At 50.2% G+C, this 20,067-nt stretch overlaps 9 protein-coding genes across 9 annotated transcripts; 3 read left to right on the top strand and 6 right to left on the bottom strand.

Annotated features, from left to right (window-relative positions):
• Positions 1-389: 389 nt before the first annotated feature.
• On the bottom strand, positions 390-1,718 carry MIND_00151600 (TAF4 domain-containing protein; the record flags this gene model as incomplete). The annotated part of the gene is made up of 4 exons (XM_037358441.1): positions 1,655-1,718; positions 1,508-1,607; positions 1,249-1,459; positions 390-1,193 (listed from the first exon to the last, which is right to left on the bottom strand). The coding sequence occupies exons 1-4, from the start codon at positions 1,692-1,694 to the stop codon at positions 390-392; spliced, it is 1,155 nt and encodes a 384-aa protein (XP_037226351.1). The 5' UTR covers positions 1,695-1,718.
• A 141-nt stretch (positions 1,719-1,859) lies between these two features.
• MIND_00151500 (uncharacterized protein) lies at positions 1,860-3,999 on the bottom strand (the record flags this gene model as incomplete). The annotated part of the gene is made up of 8 exons (XM_037358440.1): positions 1,860-2,162; positions 2,203-2,349; positions 2,402-2,689; positions 2,724-3,039; positions 3,085-3,448; positions 3,493-3,625; positions 3,672-3,854; positions 3,898-3,999. The coding sequence occupies 8 exons, from the start codon at positions 3,997-3,999 to the stop codon at positions 1,860-1,862; spliced, it is 1,836 nt and encodes a 611-aa protein (XP_037226350.1).
• Positions 4,000-4,177: 178 nt separating this feature from the next.
• MIND_00151400 (SNARE domain protein) lies at positions 4,178-5,173 on the bottom strand (the record flags this gene model as incomplete). The annotated part of the gene is made up of 5 exons (XM_037358439.1): positions 4,178-4,189; positions 4,237-4,600; positions 4,649-4,785; positions 4,833-4,917; positions 4,965-5,173. 5 exons carry the CDS (start codon positions 5,171-5,173, stop codon positions 4,178-4,180), a joined length of 807 nt encoding a protein of 268 aa, XP_037226349.1.
• Positions 5,174-6,220: 1,047 nt separating this feature from the next.
• On the top strand, positions 6,221-8,424 carry MIND_00151300 (alpha-1,2-Mannosidase; the record flags this gene model as incomplete). Its single annotated transcript, XM_037358438.1, has 15 exons — positions 6,221-6,229; positions 6,280-6,294; positions 6,334-6,434; positions 6,480-6,724; positions 6,786-6,967; positions 7,024-7,095; positions 7,147-7,242; positions 7,292-7,327; positions 7,377-7,447; positions 7,499-7,536; positions 7,586-7,650; positions 7,700-7,865; positions 7,916-8,071; positions 8,128-8,214; positions 8,267-8,424. The coding sequence occupies 15 exons, from the start codon at positions 6,221-6,223 to the stop codon at positions 8,422-8,424; spliced, it is 1,497 nt and encodes a 498-aa protein (XP_037226348.1).
• A 59-nt stretch (positions 8,425-8,483) lies between these two features.
• Positions 8,484-9,455, bottom strand: MIND_00151200 (SNARE domain protein; the record flags this gene model as incomplete). The annotated part of the gene is made up of 6 exons (XM_037358437.1): positions 9,306-9,455; positions 9,200-9,258; positions 9,054-9,150; positions 8,862-9,002; positions 8,707-8,813; positions 8,484-8,655 (listed from the first exon to the last, which is right to left on the bottom strand). The coding sequence occupies exons 1-6, from the start codon at positions 9,447-9,449 to the stop codon at positions 8,484-8,486; spliced, it is 720 nt and encodes a 239-aa protein (XP_037226347.1). The 5' UTR covers positions 9,450-9,455.
• Positions 9,456-9,587: 132 nt separating this feature from the next.
• On the top strand, positions 9,588-11,696 carry MIND_00151100 (CAP10 domain-containing protein; the record flags this gene model as incomplete). The annotated part of the gene is made up of 8 exons (XM_037358436.1): positions 9,588-10,025; positions 10,075-10,212; positions 10,259-10,610; positions 10,663-10,848; positions 10,898-11,133; positions 11,186-11,254; positions 11,305-11,330; positions 11,381-11,696. The coding sequence occupies 8 exons, from the start codon at positions 9,588-9,590 to the stop codon at positions 11,694-11,696; spliced, it is 1,761 nt and encodes a 586-aa protein (XP_037226346.1).
• A 1,924-nt stretch (positions 11,697-13,620) lies between these two features.
• MIND_00151000 (uncharacterized protein) lies at positions 13,621-14,774 on the bottom strand (the record flags this gene model as incomplete). The annotated part of the gene is made up of 4 exons (XM_037358435.1): positions 13,621-13,681; positions 13,729-14,364; positions 14,412-14,652; positions 14,705-14,774. 4 exons carry the CDS (start codon positions 14,772-14,774, stop codon positions 13,621-13,623), a joined length of 1,008 nt encoding a protein of 335 aa, XP_037226345.1.
• Positions 14,775-15,954: 1,180 nt separating this feature from the next.
• On the bottom strand, positions 15,955-17,148 carry MIND_00150900 (uncharacterized protein; the record flags this gene model as incomplete). The annotated part of the gene is made up of 6 exons (XM_037358434.1): positions 15,955-16,158; positions 16,206-16,371; positions 16,418-16,777; positions 16,823-16,968; positions 17,010-17,092; positions 17,136-17,148. The coding sequence occupies 6 exons, from the start codon at positions 17,146-17,148 to the stop codon at positions 15,955-15,957; spliced, it is 972 nt and encodes a 323-aa protein (XP_037226344.1).
• Positions 17,149-17,444: 296 nt separating this feature from the next.
• On the top strand, positions 17,445-20,037 carry MIND_00150800 (uncharacterized protein; the record flags this gene model as incomplete). The annotated part of the gene is made up of 15 exons (XM_037358433.1): positions 17,445-17,599; positions 17,641-17,715; positions 17,759-17,827; positions 17,872-17,934; positions 17,985-18,227; positions 18,272-18,394; positions 18,438-18,479; positions 18,533-18,748; positions 18,794-18,889; positions 18,935-19,027; positions 19,069-19,161; positions 19,204-19,308; positions 19,353-19,609; positions 19,652-19,765; positions 19,811-20,037. 15 exons carry the CDS (start codon positions 17,445-17,447, stop codon positions 20,035-20,037), a joined length of 1,971 nt encoding a protein of 656 aa, XP_037226343.1.
• Positions 20,038-20,067: the final 30 nt, after the last annotated feature.

Here is a 20,067-nt window from a genome sequence, read left to right as displayed (position 1 = left end):
CACCGTAACCGTGACCCGATTACATATTATCCGCCAGGATGCTGAACTTGGAATCTAACATCCATTTCGAGGTCAAGTGCAAAGCCAATCAATCATTTCGCGCTCGGTTGACGGTACAGCAGGCGGCGAACATTACAAACCTGAGTACGTCTGGATTAAATATTTGCTGGGTAGTTGCATGTCCAAATGGAGGAAAGGTTTCATTCGGCAAGTTCATGAGAGTGTGCTCAATTCTCAGAGCCAACTGCCGGCGTTATTTCTAAATCCATTACCACACAAGAAGAGCATCTCGACCAAACAGCATAGTTTCTGTAGATTTTTAATATTCAACGGAAAACGAAGCGGCCGCGATGTGAAAAGTATAACCTACAACTTAATATTTAACATCCTCATGCCCACCCCAATGCGGCTCCGCGCCCACCTCCATGCCCTCGTTCCCTCGAAATAACAAACATCGCGTCTCGCATTGACACCACCGTTTTCCCATCCGGCTGTGGGACAGACTCTGGTCTGACTGCTTGGTACTTCCGCTCAGGTAGCGGTGGTGTCGGGGCGGCTACTGGCGCTTTGCCCTTGTTTATGTGCGCTGTTGTCATCCATATCCGTGTTGGCACCCCAGCCGCCTTGTTGGCAGTCTGATTCGTCATCTTTTGTTGGATTTCTTGCGTTTTCCTCCGCCGCTTGCGCTCTTGCCAGACCTGCTCTTCTGTTGGCATCTCTAGCGGGATGTCTTCCCCTTGTAGGGCTGCCGTGAGAACCTTGTCGATTGCCTGCTCTCGTCGTTCCCGTAACTCTCTTTCCCTTTCCTCCTCCTCCCGATCTGCAATCTCCAATGCAGCCAGTTGTTTCGCCACATCGCTTCGGACCATAATACCCCAGGCTGCCGTCCCGTCGTCATATACTGACGCTGGCTTATCGAACTTGGCGCTGGTTCGATGTTTTGCGGCATGGATCATCGCCGTCACCAAGTCTTGCAGTCGCGCGCGAAGAGCGAGAGCAAGATAATTCACACAGTCCTCTGATACGCCCGTGCCAGCGACCTTGTGGTGTGTTGCAATGGTCCGCATCTTGCTGGACAGATGTGCCACGTCGAAATGCGGTCGCGCCGACTGTTTCCTTGCGCGGTCCTCCGATCCGGTGTTGGCGTACGAGTTTTGGTAGCCATGCGAGCGCTGCAGACTTTCTTCCTCGGCCTTTTTGTTTGGCGTGTTAAAAGAGGGCTTGAAAACAGGGTAATAAAGCACGCACCCGCAAATCGACACCCGCACTCCCCAATGCATCATTCAGTGTCGCGACATCTGAGGTGTCAAGCGCACTCGAGCCGGCCGCTGCAGCCGCGTTAGTGATAGCTTGTCGTGCCATAGACTGCGGCTGCGATGTCGCGGCGGGTAGTTGGGTCCCATATGAAGCGGTATAATACTGGTGGTACTGTTGGTATTGTTGGTAGGCCGCCGCCACGCTAAGGTCGCGTCAACGAGGTGGTGGTGACGATTAAACGGACTTGTACGCTGCCGCTGACTGGCTGCTCGTCGCGCTTGCTATTGGTGTTGTTGTTGGTGCGGTTGAGGTTGAAGGTGTGTCGGGTGTTTCGGGGTCCAGAGGGATCACTAGAGAGAATAGTAGGTCAGGTAAATCGGCGGTTAGGAGCGCCTACGGGCGTCCAGGTCGGCAGCCGAGATAACTGGCATCGCCATTTTCGACGCGTTTGTTTGAGAGAAAGATTCACGCGTCACCCAGTCACATCAGTCGGTGCTTGTCCTGGCTCAAAATTCCAAGCGCATAGACGAACACCAAAACTCTTGGGTTCAAAAGGGATGATAAGATTAATCGTAACCTTTAAAACAAGTAAATCTCCATTCTCAAAATTCATCGATCTCATCATCCTCAAGCCATCCTCCTCCGTTCTTATTGCCAGTTTCCCAGCCACCAACATGATCTGTGTCTTCCACTAGCCCCTCAACAACACCAGGCACTTCGGCTTCGCTAAGCTGGCTCAACCCGCTCCCATCACTACCGGGCACAAAATCTAACCTTGAGAACAGTTGGTGCGACAGCGGGGCCCGCATTGACGCTGTTGGGTTCGTATCACGCGCTTTCAGCACCCCGCCAAGCTCCGTAACAACCTCTGCCCGACTCCAGCTCCCAACGCGGTGGTCTTCGTCCTTCGGATCACCCATTATCCATCCGCGTACCTCCCCTCACCGCATCCCAAGCGTCTTTTTCTTTCGTCAAATAGTCGAAAAACTGGGGCTTGAAACACTTTTGGTTTCGTCGTGGAACTGGCGAGGGAAGGGAATGCAGCGTGCCGAGAGCAAGAAGATGGAACTGGTGCGGATTTGCCTGGTACCACTGCAAAAGTCATGTGAGAGAGTGCGGAAACACAAAACGGAGTGACACCCACTGCTTCTCCGCCACTTGATTCCACCCAACTAAGCCACTCAGCAACACCTTCGCACTCCTCCATCTCGTTGCAATATTGGTGATAGTTTTGGTGAATATAAAGTGAGAAGAGAGACGAGTCGATTGGCGAGTCTGCGTACAGCATGTCGACATTGACACGGCTAGTTCGTCGTTCATGTGCAGACAAGTGGTGTGGTAACTTGGGAGGGTCCCGCAGCGCCGCATCCAACTCTTTGTCTTTTAAAAACGTCCTTCGCCGTTGCACTGGGGTTCGGTGGGTCACCCTTACCTGGAATACAATGAGTAAAAATGCAGTTAACTACTAAGAAGGACTTACGCTTGTTATAAAAGACCTTTCCCAATAAGTGAAACAAAACGAGACTTTGCTCTCGCCGGGTTATAGCCTCCAGAAGTACTTTTGCGTTTCCTTTGGTCCCTTTTTTCCGTTTACCAGAAGGCAGTTCGACGATGCACGAGAATTGCAACGCCATTATTGCACTTCGGATGTCGCCATTGGATGTCTCAATGATCACGTCGAGGATTTCTTTAGATGGAGCATTACTGGTTTGAGATGAAAAATGAGAGTGTATCATTGATTGAAGCGCTTTCTTCATGATTGTAGGCGCAATGGGATTGAAGCTGTTCATCATAAGCGGTGTTTGCTAGAAGGAACAGAAAGCCAACCCGATTTGAGTAACATATGGGCCATTCAATAGATCCCTGGGTAAGATAGTGTAGATGTCCATAGCATCGTCACGCTCTCTACTTTGCCCAGTCAAGAGCCGATCGTCTGCAGCCTCGCCACGAGTTCCTGAGTCGCTAACTATAAGGACCACTGGGACCGGATTGGGGTCGGGCGAGGCGACGAGGGCTTGGAAAGCGTTATGAAATTTTGTGCGGGTGTCTGCATGGAGGAGATTCGGCAAATCTTCCAGTAACACTATGCGGCGCTTTGTCTGTGAGGAGGAAGGCCCAGCGAATACCGTGTTGCAGGTGGCAGCGCGTTCAAGGAAGTTTTCGAATTTCGAAAACAGAGTCTGGTGGTCATCTGGACAAGATTAGTATTCTCAATTGGAACACCTCGAGAACTACCTTGAAAGCCTGTATACGCATTGTCGCCCATCGCATTGCGCCACTCCAACACCTCGCAGTTCATTTCTCTCGCCAAAACTCGGATCGTGGCTGTCTTGCCTACCCCAGCCAAGCCTGTCAAAGCAAGAATACGCTGAATGTGCTGTTAATTTCCTTTTCACGTTAGGTAGCGTACGCACACGATACTTGCGTAGCTTTCCCGACGGCCCTCCCACGAACGCCTCTTCAAGCCACCGTCTGACGTCCTCGACTTTCTTCGGATGGACTGCAAGTTCGGTTTGCGACGTTGGCTCGTATATTTCCACCCATAGCCGGTCGTCCTCAGTCTCCTTGGCTTTTCCTTTGGGTTTCGGGGCCGCAAACTAGGACATGAGCAATCAGTGTGGTCGCAATTCAGGGTCGTACAGCAGTCAGAGGATCTATGCGCTTAGAGGCTGGAGGAGCAAAGTCGAGTCTAACGGTGGTAGGTTTGGGCTTTGTTTTGGCTGAGGACTTCTTCGGCGCCATTCCAAGTCAAGATGATGGTCTTTCAAAAGGCATGTCACTGTGACGGAACGCGTCTGGCTCACTTGTAAGGACAGATTGAATAGCTTCATTAGTTTAGTGTTAAACGAGTGCATACGTGGTATCAGTGTTCGTTGCAAATCCCTAATCTACAGAGCCATAAATATGCAATAAAGCCCGCTCATGACAAAATCTGGAGGAGTTCAATGTCGGTAGCCTCAAGAAGGCAAAGAGACATACCGCTAATAAAACGATCGCAGTCACGAACACCAAGACCAGCATTAAGCAAGCGGCTCTTCGTCCGGCTTTGCGTTGATACTCCGCCGCAGAATGTAGCTCGTCAGCGCCACTCTCGACATCAACGGCGACCGAAGAAATATTGGACTCGATATTATCAAGCATAGTGCCCTGTTGGTGAACTAACGTTCCGAGGTCTTGGAAGATTTCTGCAATTTCATGGATGCCAGTTTCGATCTCTCGAATTTCCTGCTCCCGCTCTTGAATAAGCGACTCCTGATATGCGAGTTCATGTGGTGAAAGCTGTTGCTGCAAAAGGAGTGCTTGTCGTTCACTAGGTGTGTCGTCCTCATGCTCCTGGTGAGGACTAAGGCACTTTTGAGCAATTGTAAAATGTGGGGTATAACACACTCACGAATCTTCCACTGCTAATCGTACTCCAGCGACTACTGTCCTTTGACGCTCCGCACTCAGCTGCTGAGCGCGCTGGAAGGCAACGACCGACATTTCCAAGTCGTGCGACGTTTTTTGCAATGCAGTCTTCTGGTGGGGCTAGGGAGGGTTATTGAAACAGCCTGCTGTGCCACAAAACAGCACACCAGACTCATTTGCAGCGTCTTCAGCTTCTTGAGGTCGTCAGAGCCCCGTTTGGCCATCTCTCGGGTCGTTTCGGTGAGATCATGCCTGTGGAAACTGAGCTTTCTTGCTACGAATTGGACTACTCCACGCACAAACTCTTGCGGATTCCAGCCGAATCTTTGGCAGTACCGAGTTGGTCGACGAGTCTGAGGATGGCTTGCACATTGGCATTCATTTTGAACACCTGTAGCGACAATGATGACTGCAGCTCGAGGAATGAGGCATCCTGGCGAGATTGTGGGTTGAGAGTGGGTTGCGTCCGAGCTGGGTGAAGCCCCGACTCCAGGTCTTGGAAGCTCATGACCGAGGAGAGGACAGCGACCTAGGCTTGTCGTCAAGAGAAAGATGTGACGTCACAGGCTCGCAGTTCGTCTGACTCTCCAACACTGCGCGGGTACCAGACCAGTACCAATTCTGCTTCTCTGCTCATTCGTCCCTTTCCCAACGTTCAACGGTCGCGTACGGTACTACTAACGTCGGTAGCGAATGTAGGGTTTCGCAGAATGAAACTCAAATGACGGGCCATCTGCTTCCTTCTCAAACTCGTCCAAATAGGGAAACTTCTGGGGACAACCGATTTCCGCGCATAATGTGCCATAATCTGCGCTGTTTCAGGTTCCACCAACCTGACTTTTCCCCCGCAAGACCCTACAACAAAACTTACGCGCCCACTTCAAGGTTTTGCGGTCCCTCCTTTCTCCAGATTACTCCAAGATCTGCTCAAAATTGAATAATTTCGTTGCCTCGACCACGTGGATTTGGATCTTCTCTGAGCATCTGTTGCGTTGTGCTGCCCCGCCTCGAGACTAGAATCAGTCAGCAGACCCCACCGAACCTATGATGCGCTGACTTGAATTGGGCTTGAAACCGCTTGAAACCGCTTGACGGTGGGCTACTGCCCGAGTAGCACGCAACCCACCTCCAACGTGATACCGTTTCCTTATTCCATCAGACTTCCTCGCAGGGCAGCAAGTCCACTTGCGTCACCGGAGAGGGTTTAAAAAGAAGACTAGCCCCCCCCCCAGATCTCTTGCGCGCCCCTCCTCCATTATGCGTCTCTCGGTCGCAGTTGCTCTTGCGCTCTCTGCACCTGTTTTAGCTGGCCCCCCCTGGCCTCCCTACCCCTGCCCCCCCTGGCCCCCCTGGTATTAGAGTTCAGAATCCACGCTTATCTGTCCCGCCCCGATATGCCTCCCGGAAGAACGACGTCAAGAAAATCTTCACCGACAGCTACGACGCGTACAGGTCAGTCCCCAGACAGCCTTTAGTCCGCCACGTGATCGACGCACCACTAGGAAGTATGCCTGGGGCCATGACGATCTCTCTCCCGTGAGCAAGGGCTTCAACGATGGACGCAGTGAGTAATCATGTTTCGTTTCCGTTGGCTATCAACTGATCCTTCGTTAGATGGGTATGCTTCAAGTTCGTCGGGCTTTTGTCCCGTTTTTTGACCCATTGTAGGTGGGGCGCAACCATCGTCGATGCTTTGCCGACAATAGTAAGTTGTACATCGGCAGTCTTTCTGATTCTAATAGATTGGCTAGTACCTTATGGGCCTCGAAGTAACTTGACGTCTTTGTTCCTTCGCATCAGCTTAATCGTCTCAGGCCGAATTCCTCGAAGCTGTCAACTATACCGCCCACATCGATTTCAGCCGATCGAAGACATCCGAATCCGTCAGGTATCTTCTCTTTTAACCCTCGATTCTTTGTTTCTGATACCTGCAGTGTATTCGAAACAACGATCCGCTATCTCGGCGGCCTTCTGTCGGCTTATGAGCTCAGCGGGAAGAAACACCCCGAACTACTCGCAAAGGCCACCGAAGTTGCAGACAAGATGGCATATGCATGGGGTAAATTACGTTTTCTGTGGCGCTACTGTCTATCATTTACTGATTCGTTTTCACTCTTTAGTTGGCGAGAACCCAATTCCTTTCGGCTTCATCGACTTCGCCACCAACACGCCCGAGCAGCGGAGCTCCAACATCGCTGAAGCCGGCACCCTCAGTCTCGAGGGCTATATCTTGAGTCAACACAGTGGTAATGCCACGTACGGCGACAAGGCCGTCAAGGCCCTGGCGCATATCGCGAACTTGGTAAGAATAGGCATTACTTCATCATGATCGGACTGGACTGACACGGAACTATCTAGCCCGCTCCGTTACCAGGACTGGCTGCTCAGGGAATCGACCCGAAAACTGGAAACTTCGTCGGCGGATACGTCGTTCGTTTTTATTTCTTGCCTTCTGTCAGCGCGATTAATGACGTTTTGTAGAGCTGGGGCGGTGGAAGCGACTCCTACTTCGAATACCTGCTCAAATACGCTCGCCTGAGCAATACCAAAGACAACATCTACATGGACACCTGGAAGGTAAGACTGCTTCTTATTATCGGCTACATACCGCTAACGTATGAAATAGACCGCTGTTGACTCGTCGATCAAACATCTCCTCCGCGTTCGTTTGGACCCCCTCTCTTGAGGTTACCATTCCTTATTTCTCACAGAAATCAACCGTGGGTAACCACGTTTATCTCGGCGACTACGATGACGCCGGCAGAGTCCGTCACATCTCATCGTGAGTACTTGACGGGCTTCACCGAAAGATGCTTGACGTCGCTATTATTAGCCACCTTGCCTGCTTCCACGCCGGAAACTGGATGCTCGGTGAGTTCATCTGATAATGAGACAAGAGAAATCGTTTATCTTTTCATAGGCGGCAAGTTGCTCAAGAACCAAACTATCATTGACATTGCGCTCGATCTGAACGAGGCTTGCTGGGTAAGCTTTTGCTCTTCGTCGTCTCTCTATCGCTGACCAAACGTCACAGAACACCTACTCCAGCACCCAGACTGGCATCGGGCCAGAGGCTTTCGCTTTCGAGTCTAGCGAAGGCAACTTCACTGGTCGTTCACCTCCGACTGCCGCCCAGGCCGCATTCTACAAGGAGCATGGCTTCTACATCACTGATGCGTTCTACATCCTCAGACCCGAAGGTACACCACTTTTCAACCCCGGCAACTGTCATCTTAACAGTATATTTTAGTGCTCGAGTCCAACTTCCACGCATGGCGCATTACCGGCAAGAGCAAGTACCTCGACAGAGCCGGCGATGCGATTGATTCATTCATGAAATACCTTCCGTCCACTGTCGGCTATGCGTCGCTCAACGACGTCAATGATGCTTCGAGGGGCCAGATGGGTTAGTTGTTCTGTCATTCGTCTCTTCATGCCTATCGCTTACTCATCCCACTTCAGATGACACCCAGAGCTTCTGGTTCGCCGAAGTCCTCAAATATCTCTGGTTGACTTTCGACGATCCCAAGACCATCTCCCTTGACGACTGTGAGTGTTGCACAATCCTTCGTTGTGTCGGTTCTCTTAAAGGTTTGGGCAGATGTCTTCAACACCGAGTGCCAGCCTTTCCGCGCCCCAGCCAGTCTGCCCTCGTACGACTCTGGTAGCTTCATCCCTAGCAAGCCCTTCAAAATCCAGACCGGTGACCTCCCTGAAGTCAGCCCGTTTATGAAGAAGATCGTGGCCCAAAAGCAGTAGTACTATCCAAGAGTAAGGTAGAAGAGTGAAGTGAATAAAGTAACGACAAATCCGAACGTCTACATAATGATAATCAGAAGGAGAAGCACTGCGAGGATGATAATGAGGATGATAATGCAGTATCCACTCCCCTTCTCTTCTGACTGCCGTATGAACCTGCGCATTCGACTCATCGCGTCGTTGAGTTTTGTGTCCGTCCTGTCTACGCCTTGCTCTAGGTCATCAAGCATTCTGATTGAGTGAAAAGTTAGTGTAAGCAAGAGACATGTCCGAACTACGAACTCATTATGCTCTAGAATTTCTTGTCCCATGAGACCAGCTTGTTGTGCCAGAGTGCTCAGTGTGCCCGATATAGAGTCCATTGTGCGTTCTTGGTCTTGCATCATCATCTGGAAATAACATATCAACAAACCAACGGGAGCGGCAACTCTACGAACCTGTTGCTCCTGTCTGGCCCAAGCTTCCTGGTGGTCATCGTCTGCAGCCCGCTCAGAGTATGGTGACCGGGGTGTCCGTGGGGTTAATGGTTGTGGAGAGAGCGGCGGTCGTGCAGAGTTGGTCAACTCGGCGCGCATGTTCTAGACTTGCAAAAATTCATTTGGGTTCTGCTGGAATGGGGTGCTCCGCACATCTATTTCGCGTCTGACATGGCCAACATATCGTCTCCGGTCTTGTACTTCTGTGTCGTCCAGCCCAAACATCCGGGCGTCAGTAGACTCGACAATTCTGGAGTCAAAGTCAGCGCTGGCAAGTGCAGAGCATTATGATCACGCACTTGACGCTCTCTTCCAGGTCCTCGAGGTCAGCATCGAGGGCAGCAAGTGTTGCTTTCAGCTAAAGCTAATTGAGTCGGTGTGACTTCGTTTGAGCAACCCCAATACCTCATTTCGTGCCCAGACTAGCTCTTCGTTGTCTTCCCGAACAGCCATATTCCGTATCCGCACATAAGAGGCTCTGAGTTGTGCTGCCGACTGCAAAGAGCCAGAGATTTCGCGTTGCACGGCATGGTATGGGTCGACCGACATGGTGGTCGCTGCGGAGAAACGCGCTTCAAGTCGCTGACGTAACACTTGCTGACATGATTGTCTCTCTCCTTTTCCTCGACCCGACCTGCATTTTGCGGAAGTCAAAAATGAACGAAACACGGACTCGCTCTTCTCTCCATGACATTCGGAGGCCTCTATCCGCGCAGCATTCGCTCGCCACCTAGCGATTCCTCTGCAAGATATGGCCGCTCCTCTCGAATCTCCAAGCGACTCCGTTGTCTGCCGTTTACAGTCCTCTTTGGTTGTCTAGGACTTGTTTTTCTGTCCTCTAGTGTTCCGTACCAATGGAAGGACCGCGTGGCAGATCTCCAGTTTGCTTTTCACGACACGCCCGTTTCCACAATCGACCAAGGCGTTCTCGCTGCCCAGACACACTCGCCAGAAAGCACATCCCTCGCCCCACCCCCGAAGCAATCCCCATCGCGTCCGAATCCTGTTTACGTTGCTAGCAAACGCATCGAAGAGCTTTATGAGCGGCAGTCAAAAACGCTGGAAGAAGCGACAGCTCGTTATTCTGCACGCAACAATCGTACCCCTCCAGACAACTTTGACAAGGCGCGTGTAGCTTGACATCGCATTCTTTTGGCTTAAGTTTATTCTGTAGTGGTTCAAGCTCGCGAAAGCCAATTCTTGTCTCATCGACGATTATGACCAGATACATCGCGACTTGGAACCGTGGTATCGCCTGGCCGAGTCGCACCCAAAGCATTTCCAGAAGATGATTGACCTGGGGCGGAATCTGGTTAGTCTTCTACCATCATTCTAACCCATGCTGAAAACGGTCAAAGATGTTGAAGGATCCAAAAGGCATGGCCACCATCAAGATTCAAAACGGACAGGTCCTAATGCCAAATTACACCGGTTCTGCGTTCGATGGCGAATGGCCGACAACCCTTTCTGGATTCAAACACGTACTTCCCGACATGGATTTCATGATCAACGGACGCGACGAGCCTCGTGTTGTGTTCAATACGGAAGATGCAGAACTTTGGAAGTCGGCGACGGAGCTCAATGATTCTACGCCATTTCGTCTCTCGCCTATTCCGACCCACGACTTCTTTATGAACAAGAGTGGATGTAGGGTTCTACACTCGGACTCTGACCCAGATGAGGCAATCGATGCTCTGGAGGATGTTGCCTGTAGGTCCCACTTTTCTGCGACATGCTAAACGTCAATAACAAATTCTTGCAGTCATCCGCTCCGCGTCTAGTTCAGACTTCACCAGTGATCTCTGGCCGATACTGAGCATGACCAAAATCACCCCTTGTTTCGCGGATATTCTCTTTCCTGGGCAATATTACTACGACTCGTCCGCCTGGTCTGGAAAGTTTGGCCAGCCCAACAATCTGACCTGGGAGGACAAGAAGCCTCAGCTTTGTAAGTGGATTTTTTCTTCTTCTTTTGATTCCCTCTTGACTTGTGTCAGATTGGCGCGGCGCGTCGAATGGTGGGCATATTATCCACGACAACTACCGAACATTTTCCCGCTTCCGACTGGTCAAAATCGCAGAGAGTAACCCAGACCTGGTGAACGCCAAGATTACAAGCTTCTGGGAGACCCATTGCACCTTTGATTGTGAACGCGGGCCAATCATCGATGAATATGGAATCGACGGTCATGGCAGTCCCCGTGAAGAGGTATATCACTTCAAGTATCTTCTAGTATGGCTTTTTTTTCTCTTTTTGTCCTGGCCCCGCTGAATTTGTTTCGCAGGATGTCGATGGCAACACATTTTCGGGACGTTATCTCGGTCTTCTCCGCTCCGGGTCTCTCGTGTTCAAAGTACATTCATCCCTTCTTTCAAAACTCAATATTGACTTGTCTATTTCTAGGCGACCGCATTCGCTGAGTACTTCAGGTATCCGCTCTTTCTCTGTTTTGACTAATTAAATAACTGCCCCCTTACAGTGACTGGCTCCGCCCATACGAACACTATGTTCCAGTTAGAATTGGACTGGACGACCTCGTTGAGAAGATCGAGTGGGCGTTGACACACGAAGACGAAGCGCGCCAGATCCAGGAAAATGGGATGCAGTTTGCGCGGAAGGTGTTGACGGACGCGCAGAACAACTGCTACTTTGCGCTGGTGCTGTTGGAGTGGGCGAGACTGCAGGGATACGCGAAAGAGGCCGTTTCGGTGGCGCCAGTGGTCTCGAAGTCGCAGAGTTTTTTGGGCAGTGGATCTCAATCGACTCCTAGTCCGAGTGCGACTGGGGCGACTTGAATTTGTTTTTCGTTCTCAAATGTACTATTATTTGTATGTAGTTTGTGGTACCAAGATCCAGTGAAAAGCAGTGCTAAGTCAAGCACAAAACATGGCTCATGTCGAATCCATCGAGGAAGATCGATTCGTCCATGGGAATGTACAGCAGTTTATGTCCGGACGCAAGCAAAAGACAGTCCTTCAATAGGTCAGTCTATTGCCTCTGCTTCACGGACGGCGTGGCAGCAATACTGAATCACTGCGCGGCCCATACTACATTTTTAGTAAGGGACACAGTTTACATAAATTTTGGGTGGAATTTAGGTACCCCTATTCCAGGTTTAATTTACGAGTACTTTAGTAATCGTCTATGACTAATTTCGTCTGCTGATTTGCGACCTCGATCCTCAGTCATTGAGATTTTTAGATTGTAATGAAATTTTGTATTCATGTCAGTCGGGCGGTCTACATTTTGTTAATCACTTTCCCTTAGGGTTAGGGTCACTGCTGGGCATGCCTTTTTATCCGGGCCGAAGAATCCGGTGCACAGGGAGCAACCGAGGATTTAGTTTAAGCGGCAGCATTTCCCCAGTCTAAACGCTGCATGACCGCGATAGCGAGCGTGAAGTCACTTGGTGTTGATTTGCTGTTTTCAGCGAAGACGGGATGCTTGAAAATGTTACTTGCTTTCAAATATGGGCTCATTATATCTTGCGAGTCCCAGTATGACACCCTGGCTCCCGAAAATCTCTTGTTCTTTCAATTCCACAGTATCTATCATTATACACTCTGAAACCAATCATCCAATCCTTGTTGCTCGCCATTCACTGTTAGTACAAACCGGTCTTGTATCCCCTCGCTCCGCAAGATATCAATCATGTCGCTCTTGTATGCCGCTAACTCGTTGAAGACACTGCGAAATGCCATGAGGAATTTCCATATTCTAAGCTCGTCAATTTCAGTGGTAAACTCCTTAGGTCACATACTTTTGTACCCCCTGCGAATGAGCTTGCCATCTAAAGGTTGGCGGTACCGACAAATGCACCAAGCAGGGTAGCATGCTTGTTTCGTCAGCAGGAAACTGATGCATGACCTCACTCGAGACGATCGTCAATGTCGGAGAGTCATAGTTGCCGTAGGTCGCTGCTGAGGTGAGCTTTGAAATTGCACACTCAATGAAAGCCCATGGAAGTATAAGCGGTATGTTAATCACAGGTGACCCCGCACGGAATAGATGTGCCATATCATAGGCCATGTCAACGTGGTGGAATGGCGGCGAATATGGTGTTTGGGCTTTCGGATAACAGCAAAAGTCGAATCGGCGGTATCGATAGCCTTCGAAATCCCTTCGATGTAGATCGAAACTTTCAACAGAGAATCTGTGGATCATCGGCCTTTCAAACCTGACCAAGTTAGCATTGGTTCAGCTCCTTGCTAAACTCACAAATAGTAGTTCATAATCTAGCAACTATCAGTTTAGTTTCCCCGGTAATCAAGACTTACACCATCAATATGCGCAAGTGGAGCATATAGTCTGTTTCTCATCAATCGTCGTCAATGATCTGCGAATCCACTCACATTACGCTCCGCCGGTCGATCCAACTCAACAATGCAATATGGCGCAAGAACGAAGTACCATCATTTAAATAGCAGGCGGGCAAGCGACCTTTGTCCAGATTGTCGCGAGACAAAAGGTCGCTTAATGCTATATGCCCCGTACCGTTCTCTGTAAAGTCGCTCAATGTTTCAGTCACATCATCGTATGCGGCTCTGCAGAGGCTGCGGAACTTCACTCGAGCGCTGATAGAACTTGCTTGGTTTACCATGGCCTGCAAGATTGAGTCGGGAACACGCAACCCGAATCCATATAACGACACATCGATCAACCTTGCATGGTTAATAGCTTTCATATCCCAAAGGTCAAACATACCCATAGTCCAAAAAATCAAGAGAAAACGATTCTCGCGCATCGTGTATCAGCTGCGTTGAGAATAGATTTGACGATGCTGCAACGATTCGGTCAGTGATTGGACAAATCGATTGCATGACTTACTTTCCAGCGCCCGCGCGGCGCGCGGCGGTCATATACAAGTCAGTGTCGTCCCAGTACAAGCCCAATATGTCAATCGACTGTGCTATAGCCCAATGGGCAGCGGAGGGAAAAAGTTGTTGGGCGATGCGGATGGTCGGTCCATCATTGCTGATAATCGTAATATATTTGAAGCCTTGATATGCCCGTACAACGCCCGAAATGTTGTCGACATAGCAGTCATAGATATGTTGCATTACGTCGGGAACTGACTCCAATTCGATGCCATGGATAATCAGCTCAATTCGATCACCATCCCAGTCGCGCACCCAATAAGGACCAACAGCGTCACAATACGCCGCTAGCAAAGTGCAGCCGCCCATGGCAATGTGCGTCCAATCAAGACCCTCCAGTGCATGCTCCGTTATATCCGCAATGCGTGTTCGCAAGGCATTTGCGTTGTTGAAGATTGTTCGGTGGTTTGGCCGGAATTGGTCGAGAACACGTATATCGCCACTGGGACTGTATACCGCGTATGATGAGGTTTCCGATTGCACACGCACACAGTTAAAGATCGCCGGTATAGATGACAAGGTAAGCATTTTCGCTTGCAGTTCATCGTCCTCGACGGTCGTCAGGTAACGATGATGTTGCTGCAACCTGTCGTCTCTAAGTTATGGGAGCACCAACCAGATTGTATACCATACCATTCATCCAGCTCCTTGTCACGACCGAACAATTTGCGAGCGGTAGCATATCGGAATTGCTGCAGTAGGTGCTGTGGAATCTCGTTGATTTGTCTTTGGGGAAAGTGCACAGGCCAGTTATCCAGCAATAAGTCGACCAGGGAGGGGACACGCGATGAGGTAGGCAGTCTTGACCGTGACGACACCGGGGCTTCAGGTTCGTCCAACACTGTGAGACATTCCCTGTGGAGACGCCGCCAATCTACACGCAAGTTTCCTCACAATATAACCATATTTAAATTTTGAAAACGTACCAATCATACACCAGGGTTGAGCGTCATCGTCCATACTTAGAGTGTCCGACCAAGATTGTCGTAGAGACATGCTTATAACGACGCGGAAGAGATCGTGTTCGCCTCTTCATTCTCTATACTCCTCTGGAATTTACAGGATTACGGCCATTCGTAGCTGGCTCCCGCGGGCCGGTCGCGGCAGCGCAGTCCGCGCATGTTGAAGCGGGGCGCTGTTAGCGTGGTCTCAGCGGGGCTGTGGGCGGGCTGGGCGGTGAAGCGAGCGGGGGAGGTGAGGAAAGCGTGAGTGCTTGGTAAGCGACACGTGCCGTCGGACTACGGGCCCGACAGGCCGGCTGAGCCTCCTTGCGCTCGCGGTTGTTGGCGCTGCGCGCATGTATCGCTGCGGGGCGGATTGAGCCTGGCATAAAAGTGGTCAGTTTGCCTTTGTATCATTTTTCAACGCTTACTTAGTTTGGTCGCTGAGCAGCAAGCTGGAAAACCTTGGCGCGTAGTTTTTCTTGCTCGGGTTGTGCCGAACGTTGTCCGGCCGTTATGTTTGCGGATGTTTGTGGGGCTAAGCAGGTGCGCGTCATGCTCGTTGGGGCCTTGCGCGTTGCTGACCGTCTTTCAAGGCCAAGTGGCCCGTGTGTGTCTCTCCCGCTTTCTCTCCATTCGCGTGCTGGCTATTGTTTCCAGGAGTTGTGGTTCGTTGTGCATCGACAAATGTAATTTTATCAACCATTTCTTGCTTCCCGTTCTTCGCCCGCGATAACCCTCGTTGTAGACTCTGTCATCGTCTTGGTAGTAGTCGGCGTTCGCTCATTGCAGAGGCGCGTAAGCTTGCTGGACCGGTGCTGACCGGTTAGTAGTCGCTTGCGTTTGGGCGGCCCATTCCTTCAAAAATTGTCAGCACAAAATGGGCTGATTATGGTGGGAATAGCTGTACCTGCGCGGTTTGCGACCCTAGTGGAATCGGCGGCAGTCTCTTGTATGCGGCAGAGCACTGGCTAAATCGACGTCAAGGCTTTTGCGATAGGTCAGTTGTTGTAAAAAGACGGCGGTCGCATACTCTGGTAGGTTGTACAGCCAATTGCCCAATGAGAAAAATATTCGCCACTACTTTGATTGGTGTCTGTCGCGTGAAAGACGTTGAAGAGGGCAGATGGAGTTCACGTGTCATACAGCAGTTAGCGCGATGGGGAAGTCATTTGGTACCATTGTGGTCGCATACGATGTAATATACAAAATGCAATGCCAATAAAGCCTGCCTCTCAATTGCCAGTACGTCCGGATATGTCGAGGTCAAGCAAATTGAGGCCGCCTTGGTCTTCATCGTCACTCGAATCGGGAGCAACAATAACCTCTGCAAACACGCGATCGGCGAGTGGATTCGCTGCACGACGGAGGCGCTTAGCATGTTGTTCCTCATATGTGTCATTGATGAGCTTGCGTTTAATGACCGTGTTGGCATTTTCCTATGCAGTATATGAGAAGTTCGCCACGGAAAAATAGATTTGCTCACCGGTTTAGTTGCACTAGGTGTGTCCAGATACAAAAGACTGCGAAGGACAAGTTTAATAACAAACGAGGGGCCTGCTTCAACGTCAAACATGCGATAGGCATGCATAGCGAAGCCTAGTTGAATCAAATCTCCGACGGCAAACGAGCTCGGATCTTTGACGACTATTCTGTTCATTTTCAGTCAGTCAGTCACTAACAGAAACCCAGACTTACTGATTATCGACCAGCTTCACATAATGAACAATGTTGTCGGTGCAAAAAGCCGTCTTTTCGTTTTCCGAACGAGCAAGTAGACCGTGTGGATCGACAGTAGAAGGGATGGGACGACGATCAGAAGCTGGAATAGGCTTGCGCGCACGAGTGAAGTACCGAGTACTGGTGACAAGTGCGACATCTTTCACATTTTCTGCGTAGGTGGTGCAGGTCGCTTTTACGGGAATATCACGCGGAACAGCTGCTCCGAGTTTTGTCTCGAGGTTCGAAAGGATTTCAAGGCCCTTGAGGAAAGGCGCCGACTTGAAGCCAGTCACTGCAGCACGTTGAAGAACTTGACCGCCAACAGCCTTTTTGACTCTGTGTGAGGCATCAGTAAACGAAACCAGTCGAAAAATGAGTCACATCTTCCACGTGATGGGTGGAAGGTCACAGTCGACGAGTTGCCCAACCGTCGTAAAAACAGCTTCCTCTCGCTTCCCTGGTGCTTTCTCGACCATGATTTTCAAGAGGTTGCCGTTGGAAACATCTCTCACAGAGATACTTTCTTCCTAAAAAAAGTCAGTTCCATCTATGTCGTGTCTGAACTCACTTTAACGCTATCCAAAGGGACGCCCATGCGATTCTCGCCATCGAGCTGTGCAGTCGCAAGCATCCATTTTGCGACGATTGGTTCTGAACCTTCGTTCAGATGCAGTCATGCAACTGGAAGACTCACCAAAGTCCGCCATAGCTCAAATGTAAAAGTCATCCAAAATGCCGTCGCTCCTCGTTATAACTGACCTGAATCAGCATCGATGCGGCGCGGAAATCGGAGGTAGCCGCGAGGCAGTTCCGTATCCCGCGTCATTACCGACGCGAGCTCGCAGTTTCTGCGTCATCCTGGCCGCGAGCGATAGAGTTGCGGATACTTGTTACACTTCCATTCCGCTTGGACATTGTTTTACCTGGTATGACTTCATTATCAACGTGCTCATGGTATTCCCTGGTCTGCTTCTAGCCCGGATGGAAGTTTGACATCCGTTTTATGGAATGCAATTGTCTCATCCAGCGCCTCAAAAGCTCAACTAGACGCGACGACGCCCTCATCTACACTATGGATAACGACGACTTCTTTGCGCAAATCTTTGGACCGGAACTTGTCTATGGCAATACACCTAACGTGATTCCTGAAGCTTTTGAGTATGGCGTTCATTTGGTTGTCTCCTCCGCTGATATGACAGCGGTCCACTCACTGACGGGTCTGCTTCGGAAGACGAACGCCATGCAATTGCGACTCCTGTCACCAAAGGAAAAAAGTATGCCGTATACTCTTCTCATCGTATACCTGACTGTTTTTAGTAAAGCAACTACATCTAGTGGCATTACGTCGCCCATCCTCACACGTTCAAAGGCTGGGCAGAACAAAAGGTTCGGTCTTCCTGCCTATCGATTGTGTACTGACTCATTTTTAGTGGCACTTCGGCAGACGTTCAGGCTACGCCCACTCGTTCCAACAATCACGAAGATGAAGTCAGGTATGTTGACTCTCTGCTGATTGACTATCGCATTGACCGCATAGTACCAGACCCTCGTTGAAGATCACACTCAAGAAAAAGGCACAGTCCTCGAAAGGGGTTGGCCATACCTCTGTTGACTTGCTGGGTGGACATGTTGTCGATACGAAGGCAGAAAGTGCACCTGAAATCGATATCCCTTTCGCAATCCATGCGGCGGTACCACAGGAGGTCACGAGTTCGGCCACAGTGCAAGGCTCAGGTGGCCCAATTGCGTTTGGCCCGAAACTACTAAACACCATGGGAGTTGCTAAGTGAGTTGCGGGTGATTTACCATACATTTCTAACAAAACCTTAGTAAACTCCCTGTCCCTGCGCGTGCCGTTGCACCATCGGTGGTCATTGGCCCGCCTTCGGCACCTAACGATACACAGACTAAACTTGACGTTCAGTACATCGCCAAACATTATCACGAAATCAAGTAGGTGTTTGCCTAAGTTAAAGTCACTAATTAATCGCCGCAGGACACTTATGGAAGCCTATCAAGCAGCGGCTAATCTTACAAGGTGCGAATACTGGTTTCGAACTCTTACAAGACGCTGACGTATCTGGTACCTAGCAATGATTTAGTGGACGATGTGGCGATTGCCAACGTCGGCCAAGATCAAGCGACGCAATATGCTCCGGTTGCCATCGACAACGAAAACCAATTGACGCAATCTGCGCATAGTTCTATTTCGACCATGAGTGATACTGTGCAGGACCGAGTGGGGCAATCTACTCTGCCGAAAGCCAAGCGATCGGTTGAAGCACAAGCAGTGCTCAAGCGCAAAAAGTAAGTATATCTGCGGGCGGTGATTAGACACTGACAGTATGTCAGGTCTGACAGTGATGTTGGCGATGAAGAAAGATTTCACGACCTCTTCGCAGCCTCGCATTACTTCAATAATGCAAGTTATTCTTCGCTACCTATGGCGTACGTTGTCACTACCCATTCCGTGTTGGCCCTTATGACTTGAAGGGTATCTCCTCCGCAATGTCTTCTCACCAAAGAAATTCTCGTCTTCATTCCCGTGTCCATGCATGCCGAATTTTATGCCCTGCCTCCTCTCAGGTACGATCTTCACTGCCGGGGACAGCTGTTAACCATACTAGTGTCGGACGATGGACACCCTGGTCGGATGTGGGGGAAGATTATGATTACGCATCGTTGAAAGCTGTCGTCTCCCCTGCCAACACGAACGGCCTGTGCGTACGGCTATATGCTTGTGATTCACTGACCGCTATTAGGATGTTGAAGACAGCATTGGTATTCAAGACGTTCCGTCAGTTTATCAATGGCTCTCGCGCTAGCCCGAGTGCTGTGATTGCTGTATCCCCTGCAATGCGCTCTCAGTGAGTACATATCCGTTCATGACTGGATCTCATGCAACTTTCAGAGTGACTTTGTGCGCAACAAGCGCAGACCAAGTCGCAGTCTTCACGTCGGTAATCAAAGTTGAATCCTCCTTTCTCCGCACTGGTTACGCTGCTGGGAACAGTGCTGCAGAGAAGGGGGTAAGTGGTATGATGTTGCGTGGAGAATTTGAACGGATGGCTTGCTTGACGACCATGGTCCTACATAAACCTGAAGTCCATGTTCAAATGCGCGGAGTAACGCTTTCTTTTACCACCAATAGGGCAGCCAGTACCAACTGTAAGCTGTTTAAAACTTTTCGATCTATCTCACTATTGTCAGCTCCGGCTAAAAAACCGCGTGCTGGTCCCTGCATCACAACCACTGCTCCGCGTAATACCGGTATCTCTTCTCGGGGTGGGGTAGGGCGAGACAGCTTGCGATTCGAGGAAACTGGTTCGTACAAATCAACTATCAGTTCTCTGTGTTGACTGTGTACAGTTCCGGTCTATGATTGCACTACAATGAGTGTCAACTTCCAAGATGCACTCGACCGATTGGAGTCCCTTCCGCGTTTCAAGAAACCCGAAATCCCTGTCAATTCTTTGGCTGTCGTTGGATACAGTTGCGTTGCGTACAAGAAACAAGATCACTCGGACGGGTTGGCATTGAATATTCGTTGGATCATGGTCATCAGTGACCCGTTGCCCGACCCTCCTGAAAACTGAGCCGTTTACGATGTCGTGTATTTTTTATGG

The sequence above is a fragment of the Mycena indigotica genome (genome assembly GCF_014461135.1).
Source record: "Mycena indigotica strain 171206Taipei chromosome Unknown Mind.scaff0001, whole genome shotgun sequence".
Lineage (NCBI taxonomy): Eukaryota > Fungi > Basidiomycota > Agaricomycetes > Agaricales > Mycenaceae > Mycena > Mycena indigotica.
The sequence above is the reverse complement of the archived record's forward strand: the minus strand, read 5'-3'. Positions and strand labels throughout refer to the sequence as shown.